Consider the following 19,772-nt stretch of genomic DNA (forward strand, 5'->3'; position numbering starts at 1 on the left):
AGAAGTCATGTGCCGGTTGATCATTCAACGCATGCCCGTCGACCGTTTTGGAGGAGAGAAAGAATTTCTTCTTCTTCTCTGTGGGTTTTCGTAACTCTTCGCGGGTCTATTACACTGGACGACACAATTTTAATTAATTTTATATTTGACTAAACAAATTATTTAGCTGATAACATCCTATAGGATTTTAATTATCCTCAACAAAAAATCTCTCAGATTTTTAAAGTTAATTATCAAATAAACAAAACCCACTTTTTTTTTGCCACACCGTGTTGTAATGGCCAACCGCGGCGGGGCTTCTTCCGCCCATGTAGGGAGAGCCCCGACGGGACCATCCAAGCCAACCGGGCGTGGAAAGAATGCGTGAACCCACCACAAGAACGAACCCACTGCTGGGTAGGTGCTTCAACCCCGGACGCTTCGGCGGTTGGATTTCAGTTTCAAGCGTGGTGTGCTACCTGAGTGACGCAACAGGTTTTGGGCTTCGAGACCAGCAAATTGACGTAAATTGGGCCAACCGTGTAATGACAACGTAAAAATTGTGTTATCGCTCGTTATCACTAAAGTGAAGGTGGAAACAAATGAACCATGTTAGTTTTGTGAAGGTTTGATTGTTGTTTTCGGAAACGGTGTCGAGGCTGAAATCAAGCTGTAGGGTAGTGGGCTCAGTTCAGTTGATTGTAACAACGATATGGGAAGATAGCACACGAGGCAGGAAGGCTAGAACTGGAGTTCAAAATGGAGTATGTAAGTATCTGGGTTGAGCGAAAAGCATGTATTAAGTTTCTAAGAGTTGGGTTTTGTTTAGATCTCACAGATAGTTTTATTTTGTTTAAAATATAAAGTTAAACAGTGTTTACCCCTTGAAAATATGAAACTTTCGTGCACCTTTACTGTTCTACGCATAAGTGTCGTATATCATTTGTTGACGATGTTGGCTTTAGATCGTCAAATAGTCCTGTTTGGAGTATATTTTCAAATAACTTTCTCAAAAAGTATACTTTGTTTGGACGAACTGTACTGCCGTTCTACGCATAATTGTCCCATGTAATTTTTTGACGATTTTGACATTTTTCAATTTAGTTTAAAGTATACTTTTAGAAAAACAAATAAAATTTAGTACTTTGTTCGGAAACTTTACAAAAACAAAACCAAGTCTGTTTGTCCCATCGTTGCATTTCTACGCATAATTGTCCCACCAAGTATTTTCTATCACGAAATCAGTAGTTTTACGAAGCATTATGCCTTGTTTACCTGTTGATGAGGGTGATAAACTGCTAACTGGGGTGATTAGGGACATATGATGCGAATAGAACCCCCGGGACAATTATGCGTAGAACGACAGTTATAACCACTTTCAATTTGGGGGCAGCAAGACCCATTGAAGAATGCCTTATAAAATGTTTTCAAAAATCGGGGTGGCCACTCAATTTCTATGTCCTACATTTTGACTTTTTCCCAAATTTTGGTGCAATTAATTCCGAAATGTATATTGTTTTTTAAATGAATTTAAATTACACTCAAAAAAGGTACCTAAAACATTAGTTTAAAGGTACATGCAAAAAAATCACAAATTTTTTTATTACAGTCCAGACTTGATTATCCGAAGGTTCGGAGAAATTTGACTTCGGATAATCGAAACTTTGGATAATCGAATCACCAAAAAAATATATTTCGTTGCCTAATTTTTTATTGTCAATCTTTAAACTACGCTAAAGTGATTTAGAATTTTCAATTCCAAGATGGCGGTGACGAAATATTGAAAAAAAAATGCATTTTATTATTTAATTGGCTATTAACTATTCAAATTTGCAGAACTCGAATTTGATATTAAGAAAAAAAAAGTTGTTCGTGATTCGATTATCCGAAGTCCCACACAAACCTTCGAATAATCGAACTTTGGATAATCGAGACTTCGGATAATCGAGTCTGGACTGTACAGCAAGTTTATTGCATCGATTAAAGTTTTCTGTATTTTACGTAGTTATGGTAAAATTTTGTAGTATTTAGGATGAAAACACACTCAGAATGTCTCTGAAACATATAATTTAGAGGATCAACAGTTTTATTCATTTTTTTCAACATTTTCATAAAAGAAATCAATAATTTTACCATAAAGCAGATGAAGTTCTTAAGGGAAGTATTAAATATTTTGTATTTTACGTAGCTTTGGTAAAATTTTGTAGTTTTTGATAGCAAAATTGTGAAAAGTATTGTTGAAACAAGAAGTTTTGAAAATTTTCATGTAGAAAAAGTAGGTTGTTTACGAATAAAAACATTCCCAGTTCTGAGAAAATATTAGGAACTCTGAAATTTACGTAGTTTTGTGAAGAAATTGTAGTATTTAGGACGTAAACATGTAGTGAAATGTTAAAAAACATATGGTTGTAACTTTTCCAACAATTAAATACAGAGGTTATCGCGACAAATTTGAAGCTCTAGTCATGAAATGATGCATTTTTAATGTTTCTGTAGTTTTTACGTAGTTTTCAGAATTTATTTGAAAAAAAAAAACAATTGAAATTTGAGAAGCTCATCAAAATTCTAAGATCATAACGAAAGTTTTGACATGAAATTCTAGCAAAGTTATTGAGTATTTGCAGCGTAGCAAAAATGTTCCCGCTAGAGTCACTTTCCAGAAATACACGCGGAAAAAAAGTTGCTCCAACTGATTTAGTCGTAGTGATTAGAGGATTGATCAAATCGAGATCTGCAAAGTTCTAAACTCATCTGGATCCGTACAAATCTCTGGAAAAATTATCATCCAGATTGGTTAAATTTTGGCTGAGAACCAGCGAGTTGAAGTTACCGTTCCGACTTTTTTTCCGCCTTGGTCGTTCGTGTAAGTACGGGATGCCTTGGACGGAGGAGTGTTAAAAAGATGATTTTCAATCCCTCCTGGAAGTTTAATGAAGATATGTCGTGATTAAACTGAAGAATTTAACGATTTTAGCTCAAAATTTGGCCAAAATGGACCAAATTGGCTGAAATTTGGGGTGAAGAGTCTCACAATATATCCCGTGTGCATGGATGGTCCCATATCAATAAATTATATAAAAACTAAACTGCATTGGCGAATGCAGTCGGTTCTTCAAATTTTAATGTTTTCTTCTCTTTTTGTTATTCTCAATTCTAAATTGTTGAGTAATGCAATACAAATAATGAGCAAATAGAATCCGTCAATTTCAACAAAGTTGCTTGTTTCATTAAACAGACACAGTATAAACAGTTGCTTTATTCCCGCTTCGAAGGCTGTCGAAATCGAGTTTGAAAAACAATTTTCTTATTTTTCGTCAAAAACTGAAACGAACATGTTCCACGCAAGGCTGCTGTACCTTGTAACGTTTGTCACTCCACACTTCCCGCTCCTATCTCCAACTGATGCTGATAAAACAATGTGTCGCTTGAGATAAGCAACAACGCCCTCCTCCTTCATGAAACGAGTCATTGATAACGCACGCTGACGCTTGAAAAAAAAAAACAAATGAGAACAGAACGGACTTGGCTGATTATCCTATTTGAGTACGTTATTCCAGTACCACCAAGTGCCGACATGTGGCACGAATGGGATTACCAAGTTTTATGGTTTTGTTGTCTCCGCAAACCGCCTCGTGTTTCGCTGCTGCAACTTTGGAAATCCTTTCGCCGAAAAACGGTTACCTCACCCGCTGACATTTCTCTCAATCTGCGGGGTGAAAGGAATCCTTGCTGAACCAGTTTTAATGTCGCGACACGGGGACAAAGACGACGACGACGGGAAAAAGGTTAAACGCCTCTCGGGCGGACAAATTATGTGTGTCCTTTGCGGTATCTGAGCGCTACCTGTTGCAATTCAAGTTAATTTCGTAAAGTTGTTACCCGAGTTGTTGTCTGTCGAGTTGAAACTCCCACAGCATCGAGATGATAGTTTTTGGCTTTCTCATTTTTGTTTTTGGCCTGATTGTCTAGACCGGCTAAATGGTTTCGCAAGGGGTTCATAAAGTCAAACTAAGTTATTCCGTGGGAACGACTGGAGTCTGGCGGCCAACTGTTTGTTTTCACTTTCTTAAGATGCAGCAAGCTTAGCAATTGCGAAAATATTTCAAACTGTTAATATTTAATTTCTGTTTTTATATACACAGAAAAAAATGGGAATATTCTTCATCAGTTTCTAATAAATTTTCAAAATGGTCACTTTTTTTAAATTGTTTAAGTAAAATGAATTATAAAAAGAGGTTATATTCAACCAACCAAATTTTCAACCTTCCAAAATTATTTTTTTTTCTGTTGAGAAATAGCTATTTTCGTTATAAATCGAGAGGCGAACAGAATAATATAAACTTTGAAAAATATTTGCAACGACCTAACATCATCGTTCAAATAAAAAATGTATCTAAAAATGTTCATTTTCGATTTCAACTTTTCAGCACTTGTGTTAATAATTTTCCAGTCTGTTATTTTTGGTAAAGAAAAAAAGGCCGTTTCGTCGATCGAGACTGCCAGGAAAAGTTATAAATTTCATGACGAAATTGCAAAACAATATTTGTATGGTTTTATATTTTGAAAAGTATTTATTGTGGCATGACTTTTATATACTTCGGGAAGTTGATAAGAACCCCAAAAGGAACTGAAAATTGTTGTGCTGGAAAATCGCTTTCGATATTGAGCTCAAATCAGGAATTTTTCTGGTACTATTGTACCCGACCCTCTCCGATTTCAATGAAACGTTTTAGACATGTTATCCTAGGCCTATATAAGCCATTTTTGTGTATATGGAGCCAATTGTACTCGAAAATAACATTTGAGAAGGGCGTAAGTTATTTAAATATTTTTTTTTATTTTGTATAATTTAAAAATAACTGTATCTCGAAGCCGTTGCATCTTAGCAAAAAGTGGTCAAAGACAAACTTATAGGAAATTAAACGGGCTTTCTTCAAAAAATTCTTCAAAATTTTTGAGTTAATAGCCTAAGATGTTACAAAAAGACTCACGAAAAATGCAAGATGGTATGTCTTTCCTAAAAACAAATACAAAAATCATTTACTAAAACTGTTTTTGTGAAAAGTGGTCTAAACGTCAAAATTTTCAAAAACCGATATTGGGAATTGATTTCCCAGACAATTTTACATTAAAGTATCCATATTGACCATCCTTGTGAAGGTACAGTAGTTTTAAAAACAAAAATTTTGAAAAAATAGGTTATGTGGTGGTTTTTTGCAATTTCTATATGACAGACTTGATTTTTCCGTCTCGTAAATATTTTTACCGGAAAAATTGATTGATTGATTGATTGATTTTTTTTTCAATTTCCTTTAAGTTTGCCTTAAACAGCCATTGAATTGGATGTAAGAGCTCACAGATATAAGCTAAATTACATTGCTCATAATTGAAAATAGTATATTTTTTCCAGTGTGGTAGAAACCAGGATAGTAAATAAGCTTACTTAAATATTTAAACGAGTCAAATTTAAAAGTTGTCAGAGGCAAACTTATGAGAAATTGGACGAACTTTCTGGTTAAAAATATTTTCGAGACGGAAAAATCAAGTCTGTCATATAGAAATTGCCAAAAACCATAAAAAAACATTTTTTTCAACATTTGTATTTTTAAAACCGCTGTATCTTTACAAGTATTGGACATAGTACAATGGTCAATATGGAGACTTTTATGTAAAATTGTCTGGGAAATCGATTCCCACTATCGGATTTTGAAAATTTTGACGTTTAGACCACCTTTCAAAAAAACAGTTTTAGTAAATGATTTTTGTATTTGTTTTAAGGAAAGACATACCATCTTGCATTTTTCGTGAGTCTTTTTGCAACATCTTAGGCTATTTACTGAAACATTTTGAACGAAAATAAAATCGTGACCTTTAAATTTAACTTTTGAGCTTAAAAATTGAAAAATCTCATAGAATTGGCGTGTATTTTTCTTCCAGTGTATTTTTTTCAGAAAGCCCGTCGAATTTTCTACAAGTTTGTCTTTGACCACTTTTTGATACTATGCAACGGCTTCGAGATACAGTAATTTTTTAATTACAAAATAAAAAAAAAATTTAAATAACTTACGCCCTTCTCAAATGTTATTTTCGAGTACAATTGGCTCCATATACACAAAAATGGCTTATATAGGCCTAGGATAACATGTCTAAAAAGTTTCATTGAAATCGGAGAGGGTCGGGAAAAAAAGTACCAGAAAAAATCCTGATTTGAGCTGGAATTGCTCTATTACACCCTAATGTTTCACGTCTTTTTCGATGCGTGGTCCAGAAATTCAAAATTGTTTTGAAACATCAAATGCTTTATTCGATAAAAAATGTAGAAATAAATGATGTTCAGTATAACATACAGTTAAAAAATCATGGTCATAATACATCTGGAATGGGTGCATCTTTCATATCAGAAAAATGTGTAATTTTAGACTTAATCAAAATTGTGCAATAGGGCAATAGTCTTATGCAATATTTAAAGCAGTTAATTTGAAAAATAAACGTTTATATATCTGTAAAATAATAAAAAAAGGAAAACATAAAAAAAAACGATGGCTTTGTGAAAGATTTTGTGACAAAAAAAAACAAAAATATATGTGTTGTTAACATTTTGTTAACTTTTGTAACATCTGCACTATATTTTCCTACCCATTGTAACAAACAAACTTCAAAGTTCCCAGTTCTAAATGACCATGGTTTACAAACTTCCAGAAAACACAACCAACAAACGCTTTTCTTGGCATCACCACCGCCATACCAATTTATTGTTAACTTCCGTAGCATTGATAAAATTCAAGCTACAGCCATTGAGCTCACGAACATACGAAGAAAAGCAAGTGTAAGAGAGAGAGAGTTTCCCAATACCACCATGATCGAGACCATTCTCCACCGGTTTCTCTCTCACTCTTTCTCCGCTCCGTCGACTGACTCGAGACTCACAGCGGAAAAAGGTGACTTAGTTTCCAAGCGACCGCCGAGCTGCCCAGTTGACTCGGAGCGGCGTGCGTGCGCGATTTTGCTTGTGAAAATTTTGCGATTAATCGGTGTTCCACACCTGTGTCAATTGGGTGCTCTCTCTCTCTCTCTATACACGTGTTCGATACGAGAGTCCTTGAAGTGTTTTGGTCGTCATTTCCTAAGCCTGTGTTCAAGAGTTGGAATGCAGTTGCAGTTTTAAGCATTTCGAAAGGAAGTTGTGTGATCAAGTGCGACTGTTGTTCAGATGAAAAGCTCATATAACAAAAACCACCACACAACCATAAAACCGTCACAGAAAGTGCACAGAAGTGAACGGAATGAAGGCAAAAAAAAGAAGTAATAATTGCCACGTTAAATAATTTTCCGCGAGCCATAGTTGAAGCCGTGGCAGAAGCATAAAAAGAAGAAGTTTAGCGCCTCGCGAGTGTTTTAAGCGCGTAGAGTAAAAGTGTTGATTTGTTTCGGTGTAACCACCGATTTTTGGGCCATAGTGAAAATGTGCCCCCCAAGCGTGTCCAATGGAATCGACCAGCAGCAGCTGATATTGGCCAACTGTTGTGGTGGCGGTGGAATAGTTACCAACCATTAAATAAAAAATAAACTTCAAACGTTGATCAAATTGCAATTTTCGGTGGTTGGACCCTTGAGTTTGGGGAGTTTTCCAAAAGAGGAAAAAAGAAGAAAAACCGCAGCAGAGCTTGGTGCGATCCACCCCTTCGGAGATCGGATCTTGGCTGCTTGAGCGGGCTTTACACAACTGGTCGTAACGAATAAACGGTGCCTGCTGATTCATAAAACAACAGCATCTGAGGAAGAAAGTAGCGAGTAGCTAGTGGAGCTAATGGTCATCGTCGTCGACAAATTAAAAGAAAAAACTAGATTGTCCAAAATACGCAACCATGGATAGCGTAATGAGCGACTTGCTCCTAAATGTATGTATTTTGAGCTTTTTTAGAGCAATTTCTGGGTTCATCTTGGGTCTCTTGTTTTAAGTGATAAAGCACATGTGGTTAATCAATTGCGGGTGTCGGCGTTTTTAGTCAATTACTATTCCACATTTCGTGATATCCTAACTTCAAAGAATGTTTACGTAAGGTGTGGGAAATTTATTTCATGTATTTTTAAAAGTAAAACCAATTTTGAATATTTTTTTTATTGTTTTTGCAAAAGTCTCATTCGCATGGAGATGGTAACCTTAGCGGGTTGCAGACTGGATTTCGTCATGTATATGTGGTGATTGTCGAATCCAGGTTGCTTAGACATTGATTAAAGAGAATTAAAACCACTTCTATCAGAACAGGACAGGCAGCACCATGAAAGCCATCCATTGTCAGCCGCTCCCATCTCCACTAGCAAACAAAAGGTTAGATTTTGGAAGGTTGAAAATTTGGTTGGTTGAATATCACCTCTTTTTTGAGTAATTTTACCTAAAAATGTGTAAAAATGTGAACCTGATGAATATTACCATCGCTTTTTTCTGTGCAAATAATTGATAAAAAATCACGGCAGAAACATTTTTGGCTTAAATATTCATTTAAAATCAAGCTTCCCATGCGCCAGTGCCAACGCACACCGCGGGTTTGGTTTTCTAGCTTCGGTACGTGCCTGAACCCATTTTTGTATTGGTATCTTGGTACATCGTACCAGCGCACCACGACACTCTCGGCTCGCCCCATCGGTTTTGTGTCTGGCACTCACCCATGGCATGAACACAGCGTGCCGTGGTACGTGTCGTGGTATTGAACCCGTTTTGTACCACCAGCGCGTACCACGGCACGTACCTCGGCTCGTGACGAGTGAAGCACCTTGGCTCATATACCGGGTTCATGCCATGGGTGAGTGCCAGACACAAAACCGACGCGGCAAACCGAGAGTGTCGTGGTGCGCTGGTACGATGAACCAAAATACCCTCGGTTCGTGTGAGTCGGGTACGGGTGTAAACCGAACAAAGCAGGCGCAAAGCAAACCCGAGATACAAGTGAACCGCGTGTACCGCACGGTGCAGGGAAGCTTGTTTAAAATCGTATTTTACGCAGGGTTGCCAATCATATTGGAAAATCGGAAAATCGGGAATCAGTCTGGAATTCGTCATGATCCGCAAAAAAATCGAAAAAGGAATTTGTAATATTTTTTCAAAAAGTCGGCATACCTCTCTGGAAAAAGTTCTAGCTCTTGAATAATTTTATAATATTTTGTATACTTTTTAAAACAATTGCACTCAATTCGTCTTGAGCACTTAATCAATATTCGGAGGTTCGTTTCACTATTTTAATCTTTTTGAGAATGGAAGAATTTAAGCCATAAAAATCCTGATAGCTCTTAGGAATTTTTGTTGACGTTTACATATAGGAAAATGATTGATTTCCAGAAAAAATAAATATCGAAAACATACAAAATTAACATCAAACAAAATATTAAAACTGTAAAATGGACAAAACGAATTATACAAATTTTCATTCATGCTGTCATAAAAATGTTTTAAGAATATGTATTTTCAAAAATTGTTCAAGTTTCCTCTCTTTATCAAAATGATGATTGTTTCCATTTTTGAAAAAAAAAATATTTTCAAATTTGATTTCTTTCACAGTAAAATGTTAAATAAAGACGGTCGAAAAATTTAAAATAAAACCCCGGAATTCAAAAATCCGTTCCGGGATGGCCAAAGCGAGCGCATGTCATAAATTGAATATTAATTCTTAGACAAATATAACTTATTTTTGCTTATCTTTTCAATTAATCCTCACTTTCCTTTAAAAAAAAACATCCGTTGAAAAATGTGCACTTGATATACCAGTTTGGACCAAAGTGTGCTTTAAAAAGTGCAAATTTGAACTCCATCAACCTGGTTGCCTTTTCAGGGAGTTGAATGTTAAGTCGGATCAATCCATGCTCCCTGACAAAATAAGTCCAGAGTCATGGAGACATTCCGTGGTCAATCAATGTACGTAAATATTGACAAATCATCAATGAAACCATTACCTGGAGCAAACATTACCTGATAATGTGACTTCTCTACCCGTCACATTCGACGTCAGCACTAGCAAATCTACTCAGAAGCACACGAATGTGCCCCGTCCAAGGTCAACCCCGGCACCACGACCGCTCAGCCACACTCTGCATGGCGAAAAAAAAAACAAGTCAGTTCATCAACCAGTAATTACGGCTGGCTTCTGCAGAATAAGCCCGACTCCCGACCCTTTGGGTTCACTTGGTCTTGGCAGTTTCTTCGTAAAAATGCATTAATTTGTGTATGTGATGCATCACCTCGTTGGCCTTATAGTGCTATAAATAGGGGGCGCCCTCCAGGTCCCAGGGTCTTGGCGTCGCTCTCTAGGGTTCACCTTTATGGTGGTCATGTCGCGCGAGCCATTTTATTTTCTTCGTAAGTGCCCTCCGCGATGTGATTGCTACACGTTACGGTGGAGCAACTATCAGTTACGTAATACTCCACAGTTCATACAGCCCCCCTCAGTGGTAGAGAGTGACCATTACTGATAGCATGTTACGATTACGGGTTCGTCGTATTAAGGTACGCGACCCTACTTTGTTCCGTTCAAATTTGCACGGTTATAACTATTTGGAGTGCATCCTTAACTTTAACTGGCAACACTGTACCGGTTGACCTCCTGGCTTATATGTTTGATTCATGCGAAGCACTTACTACGAACAAATACATCCTCACACAACCTCTTGGGAACAGAGCGAGCAACAATCAGCGGAGTCGTTGATAAGATCCCGCATATTATTCATCACCACCAGCACACAGAGTCATATTTGATTGCCGGAGAATGAAAGCGTGACGGTGGTGGTGCTGGTGATGATGGCGGCACCGAGCCTTGCACACATTTATGGGAAATTCAAATTAATCGACCGGCAATTGTACGGGGTTTCCCGCGAAACCCCGTGCGTTATTCCAAGTCTGGAATGTTTTTGCAGTGATTTTAATAGCAATAATAAAAATATACTTCGGAATTCGATGTACAAAGTGTGTAGAACTTTTGTTTTTGGGAAACATTTGCCTTTGGATAAGCGTTATCAAAACCTTGGAAAGACTAGCTATCACCACATTTCGCAGATAACCCAAGTATACGTGTTGGGGGGTATCATTTGGGATTTCGAACTTTAGAATGGAGCACTATTTAAAACCGCATTAGCCCATAATATTATGTTGGGCTTGTTTTGAAAATAAGCCGTTATCATCTGTTCAAGTCAAGATTTGCGGGGTTATTTGGAAACTTATTGAGGAAACATTATTGTATAGTTCACGTTTCTGTTTTCTACAAATGAGCAACTCTCTACGAAATCGGCCGATTTCGACCATTTTTATTTTTTGTATTTTTTTATTTGGGTCAAACTTTGTGGGGGCCTTCCCTATGACCAAATAAGCTATTTTGTGTCATTGGTTCACCCATACAAGTCTCCATACAATTTTGGCTGCTGTCCATACAAAAATGGTATGTAAATATTCAAACAGCCGTAACTTTTGAGTGAATTTTCTGATCACTGATTTTCTGTCTTCGGCAAAGTTGTAGGTATTTTTGAGGACTATTGAGAAAAAAATAGGTATACGGAAAAAAAATTTGCTGATTTTTTTATAAACTTTTTTTTCACAAAAACTCAATTTCCCAAAATACGTATTTTTTGATTTTTCGAGATTTTTTTACATGTTTTAGGGGACAAAAATCCGCATTTTTTGAGCCATAGAGAAACATGGTCAAAAAATCTGCCGCCGAGTTATGAATTTTTCTGTAATTCTGTAATTTCTGTAATTTCGGAATACATTCGTCCGGCTTCAGCTGAAGATTCATGCTGTCCCATGTTGCATGTACGAGTGTAGACCTACGGAAAACCTTGCCGCGAGGAGAGGTGAGTGAGAAGTACACGAACCACCTACGACATAATTCCTCGGGCGGCCCAGGTCAACTCGAAGTTACCCCAGGCACCCCCAGTGCAGGACACATTGGGGGTAGAAAGTGGATAGAATTTTCAGTGAATACAATAATTATGACAATATAGGTTCATATAATCCTTGTTCCTTGATCTTACCTTTTGACACTATCAAACCTAGCAATATTACTATTGCATCTTACCATTCCCTTTTGACAGTGTCAACTTCAAACCTTCATCCATTGTGCAATTAACACCTAATTTCCGCTATATTCTTCATGCGGAATCGTCGTCTACTTTCTTCGCCTTATTATCACTTAACCACGACGCGATATTGTTCTCACATTTTTTGAGCTTCAACGACCGATTGTTATTCACGCACTTATAAAAATACTTGTTCTGTTTCGCGGCTTTGTGAAAAATACACGTGTGTTGGCTTATACAATGACTTTTTCGGTCATCGTATGCTCGCAAGGTACATGAAAGAGAAAAAGAGAAAAAATGGGATAAGTACAATGTAAAATAAAATCGAACATTGAATAACATACTAACACAGAAAGAAAGAATAAAGAAACCTTATTTTGCAACTAGACAGAACTACTAACTTGTAACGAGAAGTTTTCGAGAAAACAACTGAAGTTGTGACATATGGGACAAGACAAACAACTTGAATAGTTAACATATATAATAAAACATATTGAACGTACCTTTAATCATATTAATAACAGTTATGCCCAAATTTCTTACCAATTTTTTCAGTAGTTACATTTCTACAATAATGTATTGCGATTCCAAGATTGAAGAATAGAGTACTTAAAGTTTGTGAAGTAAGGGACAAGTTATAGCAATAACAAAAAATAGATAGGTAGATTTTACTAAATTTTATCTTAAAATAATAGGAAAAATCTAGCTTGTTTTGAAAATAGCCAATGCACCAAGAGCAAACATACAGCATGTCACGTTCACACCATATGGAGTAAATGTGATAAACTATATGTCCACATTCGGGGCACCACCTTTTTCAGAATATAGGAAATGATAGAAGGAAGACCCCATTCTGTATGGTGGAAGATTTCTGCAACACCTTGGACTCGGACCAGACATTTTGTCTGAAATAAGAGAGAAAGACAAATATTAAAATTGTGGTATTATCACTAAATCCTATCATCCTTTCACCCCCCAAGACATGGTCTATCCTTCGTGCCTTCGTGTCTTGGGTGATGGCGAATTCTACCTTCTTCAATGATCTTCGGACCACCTCCAACTAGAATTCACAACAGGACCTCCCTCGACTCCAGTTTACAACATGACAGCGACGAGAACACAGCCGAATGGGAGTTGACAGTATCAAATGCATGCTATACCCTTTGCTTTGCTGGATACTTACTAATAGCAAAGGGCGAGAGTCCTGCGACTCTCAGCAATCATGAATACTGCCCATTTGCCACAATCTGCCGCCGAGTTATGAATTTTTGAAAAAATAGTGATTTTTGGAAAAAATCGAAATTTCATGCAAAAACAAATTTGACGTTGTTTTTTAATGCAAAATTGAATTTGCAATCGAAAACTACTTTACAGATTTTTTGATAAAGAGCTCTGTTTTCAAGATATAGCCACCGAAAGTTCAATTTTAGCGAAATATTTGCAGTTTTTCGATTTAAAAAAAAAAAGTGACCATGAGTGACCATTTCTAAAAATATTTTTTTTGAAAAGTTCAGAAAATTTGCTATAAAATTGTCTAAGAGACATTGAAGATTGGACCTCGGGTTGCTGAGATACAGCCGCTTTAAGAAAAAAAAACACGAAAATGAAGTTTTATAAGTCTCACCAAAACAACGCACCATTTTCTAATGTCGATATCTCAGCAACTAATGGTCCGATTTTCAATGTTAAAACATGAAACATTCGTGAAATTTTCCGATCTTTTCGAAAAAAATATCTTTAAAAATTTTAAATCAAGACTAACATTTTAAAAGGGCCAAACATTGAATATTATTATTTTCAAAAAATCTCGAAAATCAAAAAATACATATTTTGGGAAATTGAGTTTTTGTGAAAAAAAAGTTATTAAAAAAATCGGCAAATTTTTTTTTCCGTGTACCTATTTTTTCTCAATAGTCCTCAAAAATACCTACAACTTTGCCGAAGACACGAAGATTGATCAGAAAATTCACTCAAAGTTACAGCTGTTTGAATATTTATCTACCATTTTTGTATGGACAGCAGCCAAAATTGTATGGAGACTTGTATGGGTGAACCAATGACACAAAATAGCTTATTAGGTCATAGGGAAGGCCCCCACAAAGTTTGACCCAAATCAAAAAATACAAATAAAATCCATTTCCGGTTTTGGTAGAGAATTGATCAAATATGTTTTGTCTGTTTGATCTTTTTTATATTTTTGAAAAGATTTGCAAAGAAGAACAGTTCGGCAGAATGCAAATATTCGAAAATCGGTATTCTAAAAAGGGATTTTCTGTACGATTTGGCGTCTTCGCCAAAGTTTTAGGTTATGATTTAGATTTTATGTAAAAAATAGGTACACGGAAAAATACCTATTTTTATATTGATTTTTTTTGAGCATGAGCATGAGCATGAGAGATCACCCATGGTTGCCCCTCCGTTGCTGAACAGAACCGTAATATCCTTTCAGCACTACTGATCATAGGCTTTGACGATCTAGTAGTGTTTCCCTTATCAACAGCATGTATGAATGCGCCGAAAAGATAAAACACCATGATTGCTAAAGCTAGATCAATTGCGAATAGGTAACAGTCATTGGCCACCAACGGCGCCCGCCATGTCAGTTTGTAGACCTCGATTTTAAGGGACGGGAATGTTAGTTAGCGCAGGTTGCTACTAGGGCAGCTGATTTACTCTGTGCTTACACCCCACGAGCGCCAGGAACCTGAAAACTTGTTAGTAGGATAGGGTGTTTGGTCAGGATTCATCATAGAAGATGATGATGCAACCCAAAATCATAGTGTTTGTTGAAAGGTGTTACACTCAAACCCCGATGGTTTTACACCAACTGTTGTCAAACGAACGGGGTCACTTTTTAGTTTGACACCCCTTTTACACGGAGTTCACACACACTACCAAACGTTTGTTTTAATAGTGTGTGTGAGCGCCGTGTACAAAGTGACAGTTCGTCACTTTTTAGTTTGACTTTGACCAACCAACGGGGTACAAACTAAAAAGTGTCAAAAAAAAAAGTGACCAACCACCGGGGGTTGAGTGTATATATTATTCTCAAGGCAACCAATCGGATGCTGCGGATGAGACATTTCCCGTTTATCGGTTGTTCAATTTTAAATTAAATGGTTTAGTCTTAGACAGCCGGCTGTGGAAATATAGAACCAAAATCATTTGTAATTAAAACTGAAGGGTTTAACAGTGTAATTTTAAACTTGAGATGATTTCACGAGTTTTAAATGATTGATGTTTAGTGAGGTACTGATTAACTTTACGAACGACGAGTTACGATGTTTATCGAGATGAAATGGTATGATAGGGTTTTGTTGTTGTTGCACGCCGCGACGGACACGAAAAAAAAATGTATGACCCCTTTCTCCCCTCTTTCTCTCCGCTCTTTTTTAACAAAAAATACTGCACATAATTTGCAATATTGATTAAAATCACGACCAAAGTTGACCTAAGATTTTTTTAAATACGAGATTTCATTTCCAATGCTTTTTTTAAATTGAAATTTTTAGTTTCGAAGCCCGTCTAGAAGCGGGGTTGGGTCGTTAGGTCATTCCAGGTGTAGGAGTCGTCTATTTGAAGTTGTTACAGACTAAAAAATATATACAAAAAAGGAATATTTCCTTGCAAATGCATGTACTAGTTAGAACAAATTCCTTCCAAAAATCTTGAAAATCATTCTTCGTGCTTTCAGTCTCTTTTAAATTTCTCTCGTAACGATTGTTCAGTGAATTTTTTTTTCTAGAGAACCTTACTCAAAATAATATTGAAATTATAAATAAATTGTTTAAGTTTATTAAAGTTACAGACATTTAGTTTTGCAATTAAATAATTATTAATATTTAATGCATATTTAACTCAAACCAATCATATTATAAATTTTAAAACTTACAGCGTTGATTTGCTAGCCACTTGAGCTCAAACTGCGTGATCATCGACAAACAAAAAAAAACCCCCGGCAAATAAACGACTGCCACGAACGCGACGCCGGCTTTTCAACACTCTCACACACTCGACTCATTTTCGCATACCTTCACCCAGGTTAATGAGCTCTGCCCACTGTCTCTCCCTCTCTCACATGCTCGCGAATGCTAAGCTACTCAGGCTCGGCTCGCCCAGAGAACGGCTTCGAGCACGTGTTCCGAGAACCAAAACTGTCGACGTATGCAATACCGCTCTCTTTTTTTTGGGGGGCTAGCTTGGAGCGAATTCGAAAGGGAACCTGTTTTTTTTAACCGGGTCTCTACGCAAAGTGACGCAATTTTACAGTCGTGTCGGCACATCGAGCGCAAGTCTTGACAAGTAAAACAATTCAATCAAAGGTTGCTCTCGAAGGAGGAGAAGGAGAAACAGGAGACACAGGTCGTCGTAGACAAGCTCACGTTCGATATGAAAGTCATTTTGACCGACCTGTGGAGTACCCTCAAAGTGGGGACGACGAAATTTAGGTCATTGTGGAATTCGTCATCGTTGTTCAAGCCAATACCGCGGAGTTGCGGTCATGACGAGACAGGCATTCGAAAACGAAAACAGTAATAGCTTGTAACGGGACCTGACATTCTTCGATAAACATTTATTTACTTCTCCTCTTACACACTGCTTTGTTGATAGACTTTTGGTGAAGAGTTCTTCAATCTCTCCAAACAAGAACTTGAACCTGATTGTAATCACAGTTAGTTGCCACTTGCATAACTTTGTTTGTTCCGTTTATTTTAAAGGAAGAGAACGGCGTCGGAGAAAGTTGTTCTACAAGTTTCTTTCAAATCGGTCCCAAAGTCGTTCCAACGGCAACGTGGTGTTCTTCAAAGTGAACGGCCTCCAAATGTTGGTTGGCGTCGCGTCGTCCACATGCAGATTTTGTGCAAACCTTCGCCGGTCCAGTCGATTTACTATAGTCGCGTTTTTTGGGTTGAATATTTGGTGCATGCAATTTTGTTTCAGCAGTTTCGATTTAGCCCGCGGGGGAGCTCTACGAATTTTGTTGCCATGCCATGTGGTCTGTTTTACGGTACACACGGTCTTGACATTTTGATGATTTTTAAGCTGGAACTGGTTGGTAGTGAATTTAAAGGTTTGTAGTCTGATTCGAAGGAACGGGTTAGGGCGTTGCTGCGCCTCCCGGGAGGTCATAATTTCTCAGAATAAAGTTTACTGTATAACTTGTTGCTTATAAATAACTCGAATAAAGTCTCTGAATTGTGTTAGTCATTCGGTAAAAATATATAGTATTTAATGAATTAATGAATTTAGTTAAACAAATTAAGAATATTTACCTCGAAAAAGACCATTGCCAAATTTAAGTTGGAATCTTTTATAAAATATTCAATCAATGCAATGTGACAAAATGAGGTAGAATCATACGATTGCCATAATCGAAAATATGAGGCTCTATTTTTATACATATATGTTTTTCATCAACATTGTCACCTCTTGTTAAATAAACAAAAAACTAATAAAAGTCTTTTGATTCATAAAAAAATTAAGATCTGCGTCCAATATTTATTAGGATTCTGAATGTCTCCTTTCAAATGTTGCCCCAGAAATAGTCTTTTCATTTTCAAATAGACTGAAATAGTGAAAGGAACCTTAAATTTAAAGTTAGTTACTTGTAAGTTATTAAAGAAGTGAGTGAATTTATTTTAAAATTGTACAAAATATTACACAAAATATTTTCAAGTTTCAGCGATTGTCCACGCTCTATACCTAAAAGACAAGCAAAACAATGTAAATGGACCAAAGCCGAAGTGTAAACAAAGAGTCTGTTCTGCTCGCTTCTAACGTAAACATCCACTGACATAAGCAAGACAGATTGTTCGTTTACACTTCGGCTTTGGCCCATTTACATTGTTTTGCTTTAAAATTTGCTTGAAAATTTGTTTTATATTTTTGCGCAATTTAATGTTTTGTGCAGGTCAATTTAAAAAAAAATGAGGAATTATTATTGAAGTAACTATTTTTTCTGATAAGGCAAATATTTTACAAAGATTTTGTACCTAGGCTCGGCAAAAAAATATAAAAATTGAAATAACAAGCCAAAATTTCAACATTTCAATGCTTTGGAAAATATTTGCAACAGCCTAAAGTAGGTATTAGACTTTGACAAACAAACAAACAGTTACTCAAACTTTTTGACAGTTTGCTTGCTTTGTTTGTCTGCCTGCATTTGATTGTAGAAACGTCAGCCGGCATACAGTCTGCCTTGTTTGTGAGCAAGGCAAACCATCAAACACTAAAAAGTTGCGGGTTTGTTTGTTAGTTATATAGTCTAATACCTTCTTCAGAAAACATATTTTTTCCTGCTTGTTTTTCTCTTGGAGGCTCCATTGGACCAATCTTCAATGTCCTATAAGCAATTTTCTGATCTCCTTGAAAAAATAATACCTGTTCAGGTAAAAAGTCACGATTTGAAAATAAAATCAAGTAGTAAAACCTTGACAACGGTGCACATCATATTTTATTTGTAAGTGCATTTTGATTTCAAGTTTTTTTTTTTACATTTATAAATAATTTTGTTTGACGCATTTTTGTCAACGCCTACGATTTTTTTTTTTAAATAAGCTTAATAATTATGCTTAGTGATTTTTCACGCTCCAAAATCGCAAATTTCACGGGGACCTTAATTTCAAAACACAAAATTTCACGGAACGGGAAAAATGTGAACATAAGTCTATAATCTTATGCTAAAAATACAGAAACTACTTTTTATGCTTCATTGTATATTATTTTTCAATAGCCAAAAAAAATCTTCACAAAATTTGAACGAAACACAAAAAAAAACTTACCTTATTTTCAAAAAAGTGTCCCCGTCTATAAATATATTTTGAAACAAAATGTAGAGCATGCGTATTCTCATTTATTGAACTGCTTTTTTATATTCGTGCAATATGTATAGCTAAACAGTTTTCGTTGATTTGGTTTTAAATTCTCTTTTTAAATTTAATTGAATTTAATGTCAAAGCTAGATTTGACAATCTTGTCTAGCAAAAATATTTAAAATAGTGACTTGAATTTTCTGCGACATTTTGCCTAGTAAAAATATTTTTTAAAGTTTTCATCTCACTTTCAAAAATTAAATTAAAAATCAATAGGCACACATAATTTGATTTGTAACAAAATCCTCTAAATTTTATTTAAAATCAGAAAACAAAAAAATCATATTTTTTAACTTCCAAAATAGTCGCATATCGTAAAAATTGATCAGGACTCAGAAAAAACTGATTTTTATAAGATCATATATAGTATTCATTTAATCTTAATAAACCAAGCTTTACTTTTTTTATTTTAAAATTATACCTTTCAATTAAAATAAAAGTCAAATTGTTATTACAGCGAATGCAAATATTGTTAAAATTTATTACCTAGTTTCCTAAGGAAAAATGATAAACTGATCTAAATAGCAATATTTTTCTTATTTTTTTTCTCTACTCTAATGGATTTAAATTTGTCGTTCTATATTCTTATTGCTTGCTCCTCTGGTCAATTATATATTGACTAAGGGAAAGACGACTGTTTTTACTGAGTGTTACTTTTACATGAACGTTTGCTTATAATTGATTTCTAAACATAAATCAAATCAATAAAAATGATCTGTGCATTCTTCAAAAACTTATCACAATATCATTTTTCAGTCAATTGTAACAAAGTTTGGTTGAAAAAGGAAATTTTTTTCAAATGATTGATGATATCATCCTTGGGATAACTTGATGATTATGAGAATATGTTTTTTACTTTGACTG

General features: G+C 35.8%; 1 protein-coding gene across 3 annotated transcripts in view; it reads left to right on the forward strand.

Moving 5' to 3' along the window:
• Positions 1–19,772, forward strand: part of LOC120418168 (uncharacterized) — a 41,043-nt gene that overhangs the window by 11,515 nt on the left and 9,756 nt on the right. Inside the window, exon 1 of one of the 3 annotated variants that reach the window (XM_039580467.2) lies at positions 607–747. The exons of 1 other annotated variant lie outside the window; for it this stretch is intronic. In XM_039580467.2, coding sequence (XP_039436401.1) covers positions 739–747 — 9 coding nt within the window. In that variant the 5' untranslated portion in view covers positions 607–738. Of the gene's footprint in view, positions 1–606; positions 748–7,258; positions 7,878–19,772 lie in introns of those variants that run through there. One more of the 3 variants, XM_039580465.2, reaches the window with a different exon arrangement.

Source organism: Culex pipiens, chromosome 3, assembly GCF_016801865.2.
Source record: "Culex pipiens pallens isolate TS chromosome 3, TS_CPP_V2, whole genome shotgun sequence".
In the NCBI taxonomy this organism is placed as follows: Eukaryota; Metazoa; Arthropoda; class Insecta; order Diptera; family Culicidae; genus Culex; species Culex pipiens.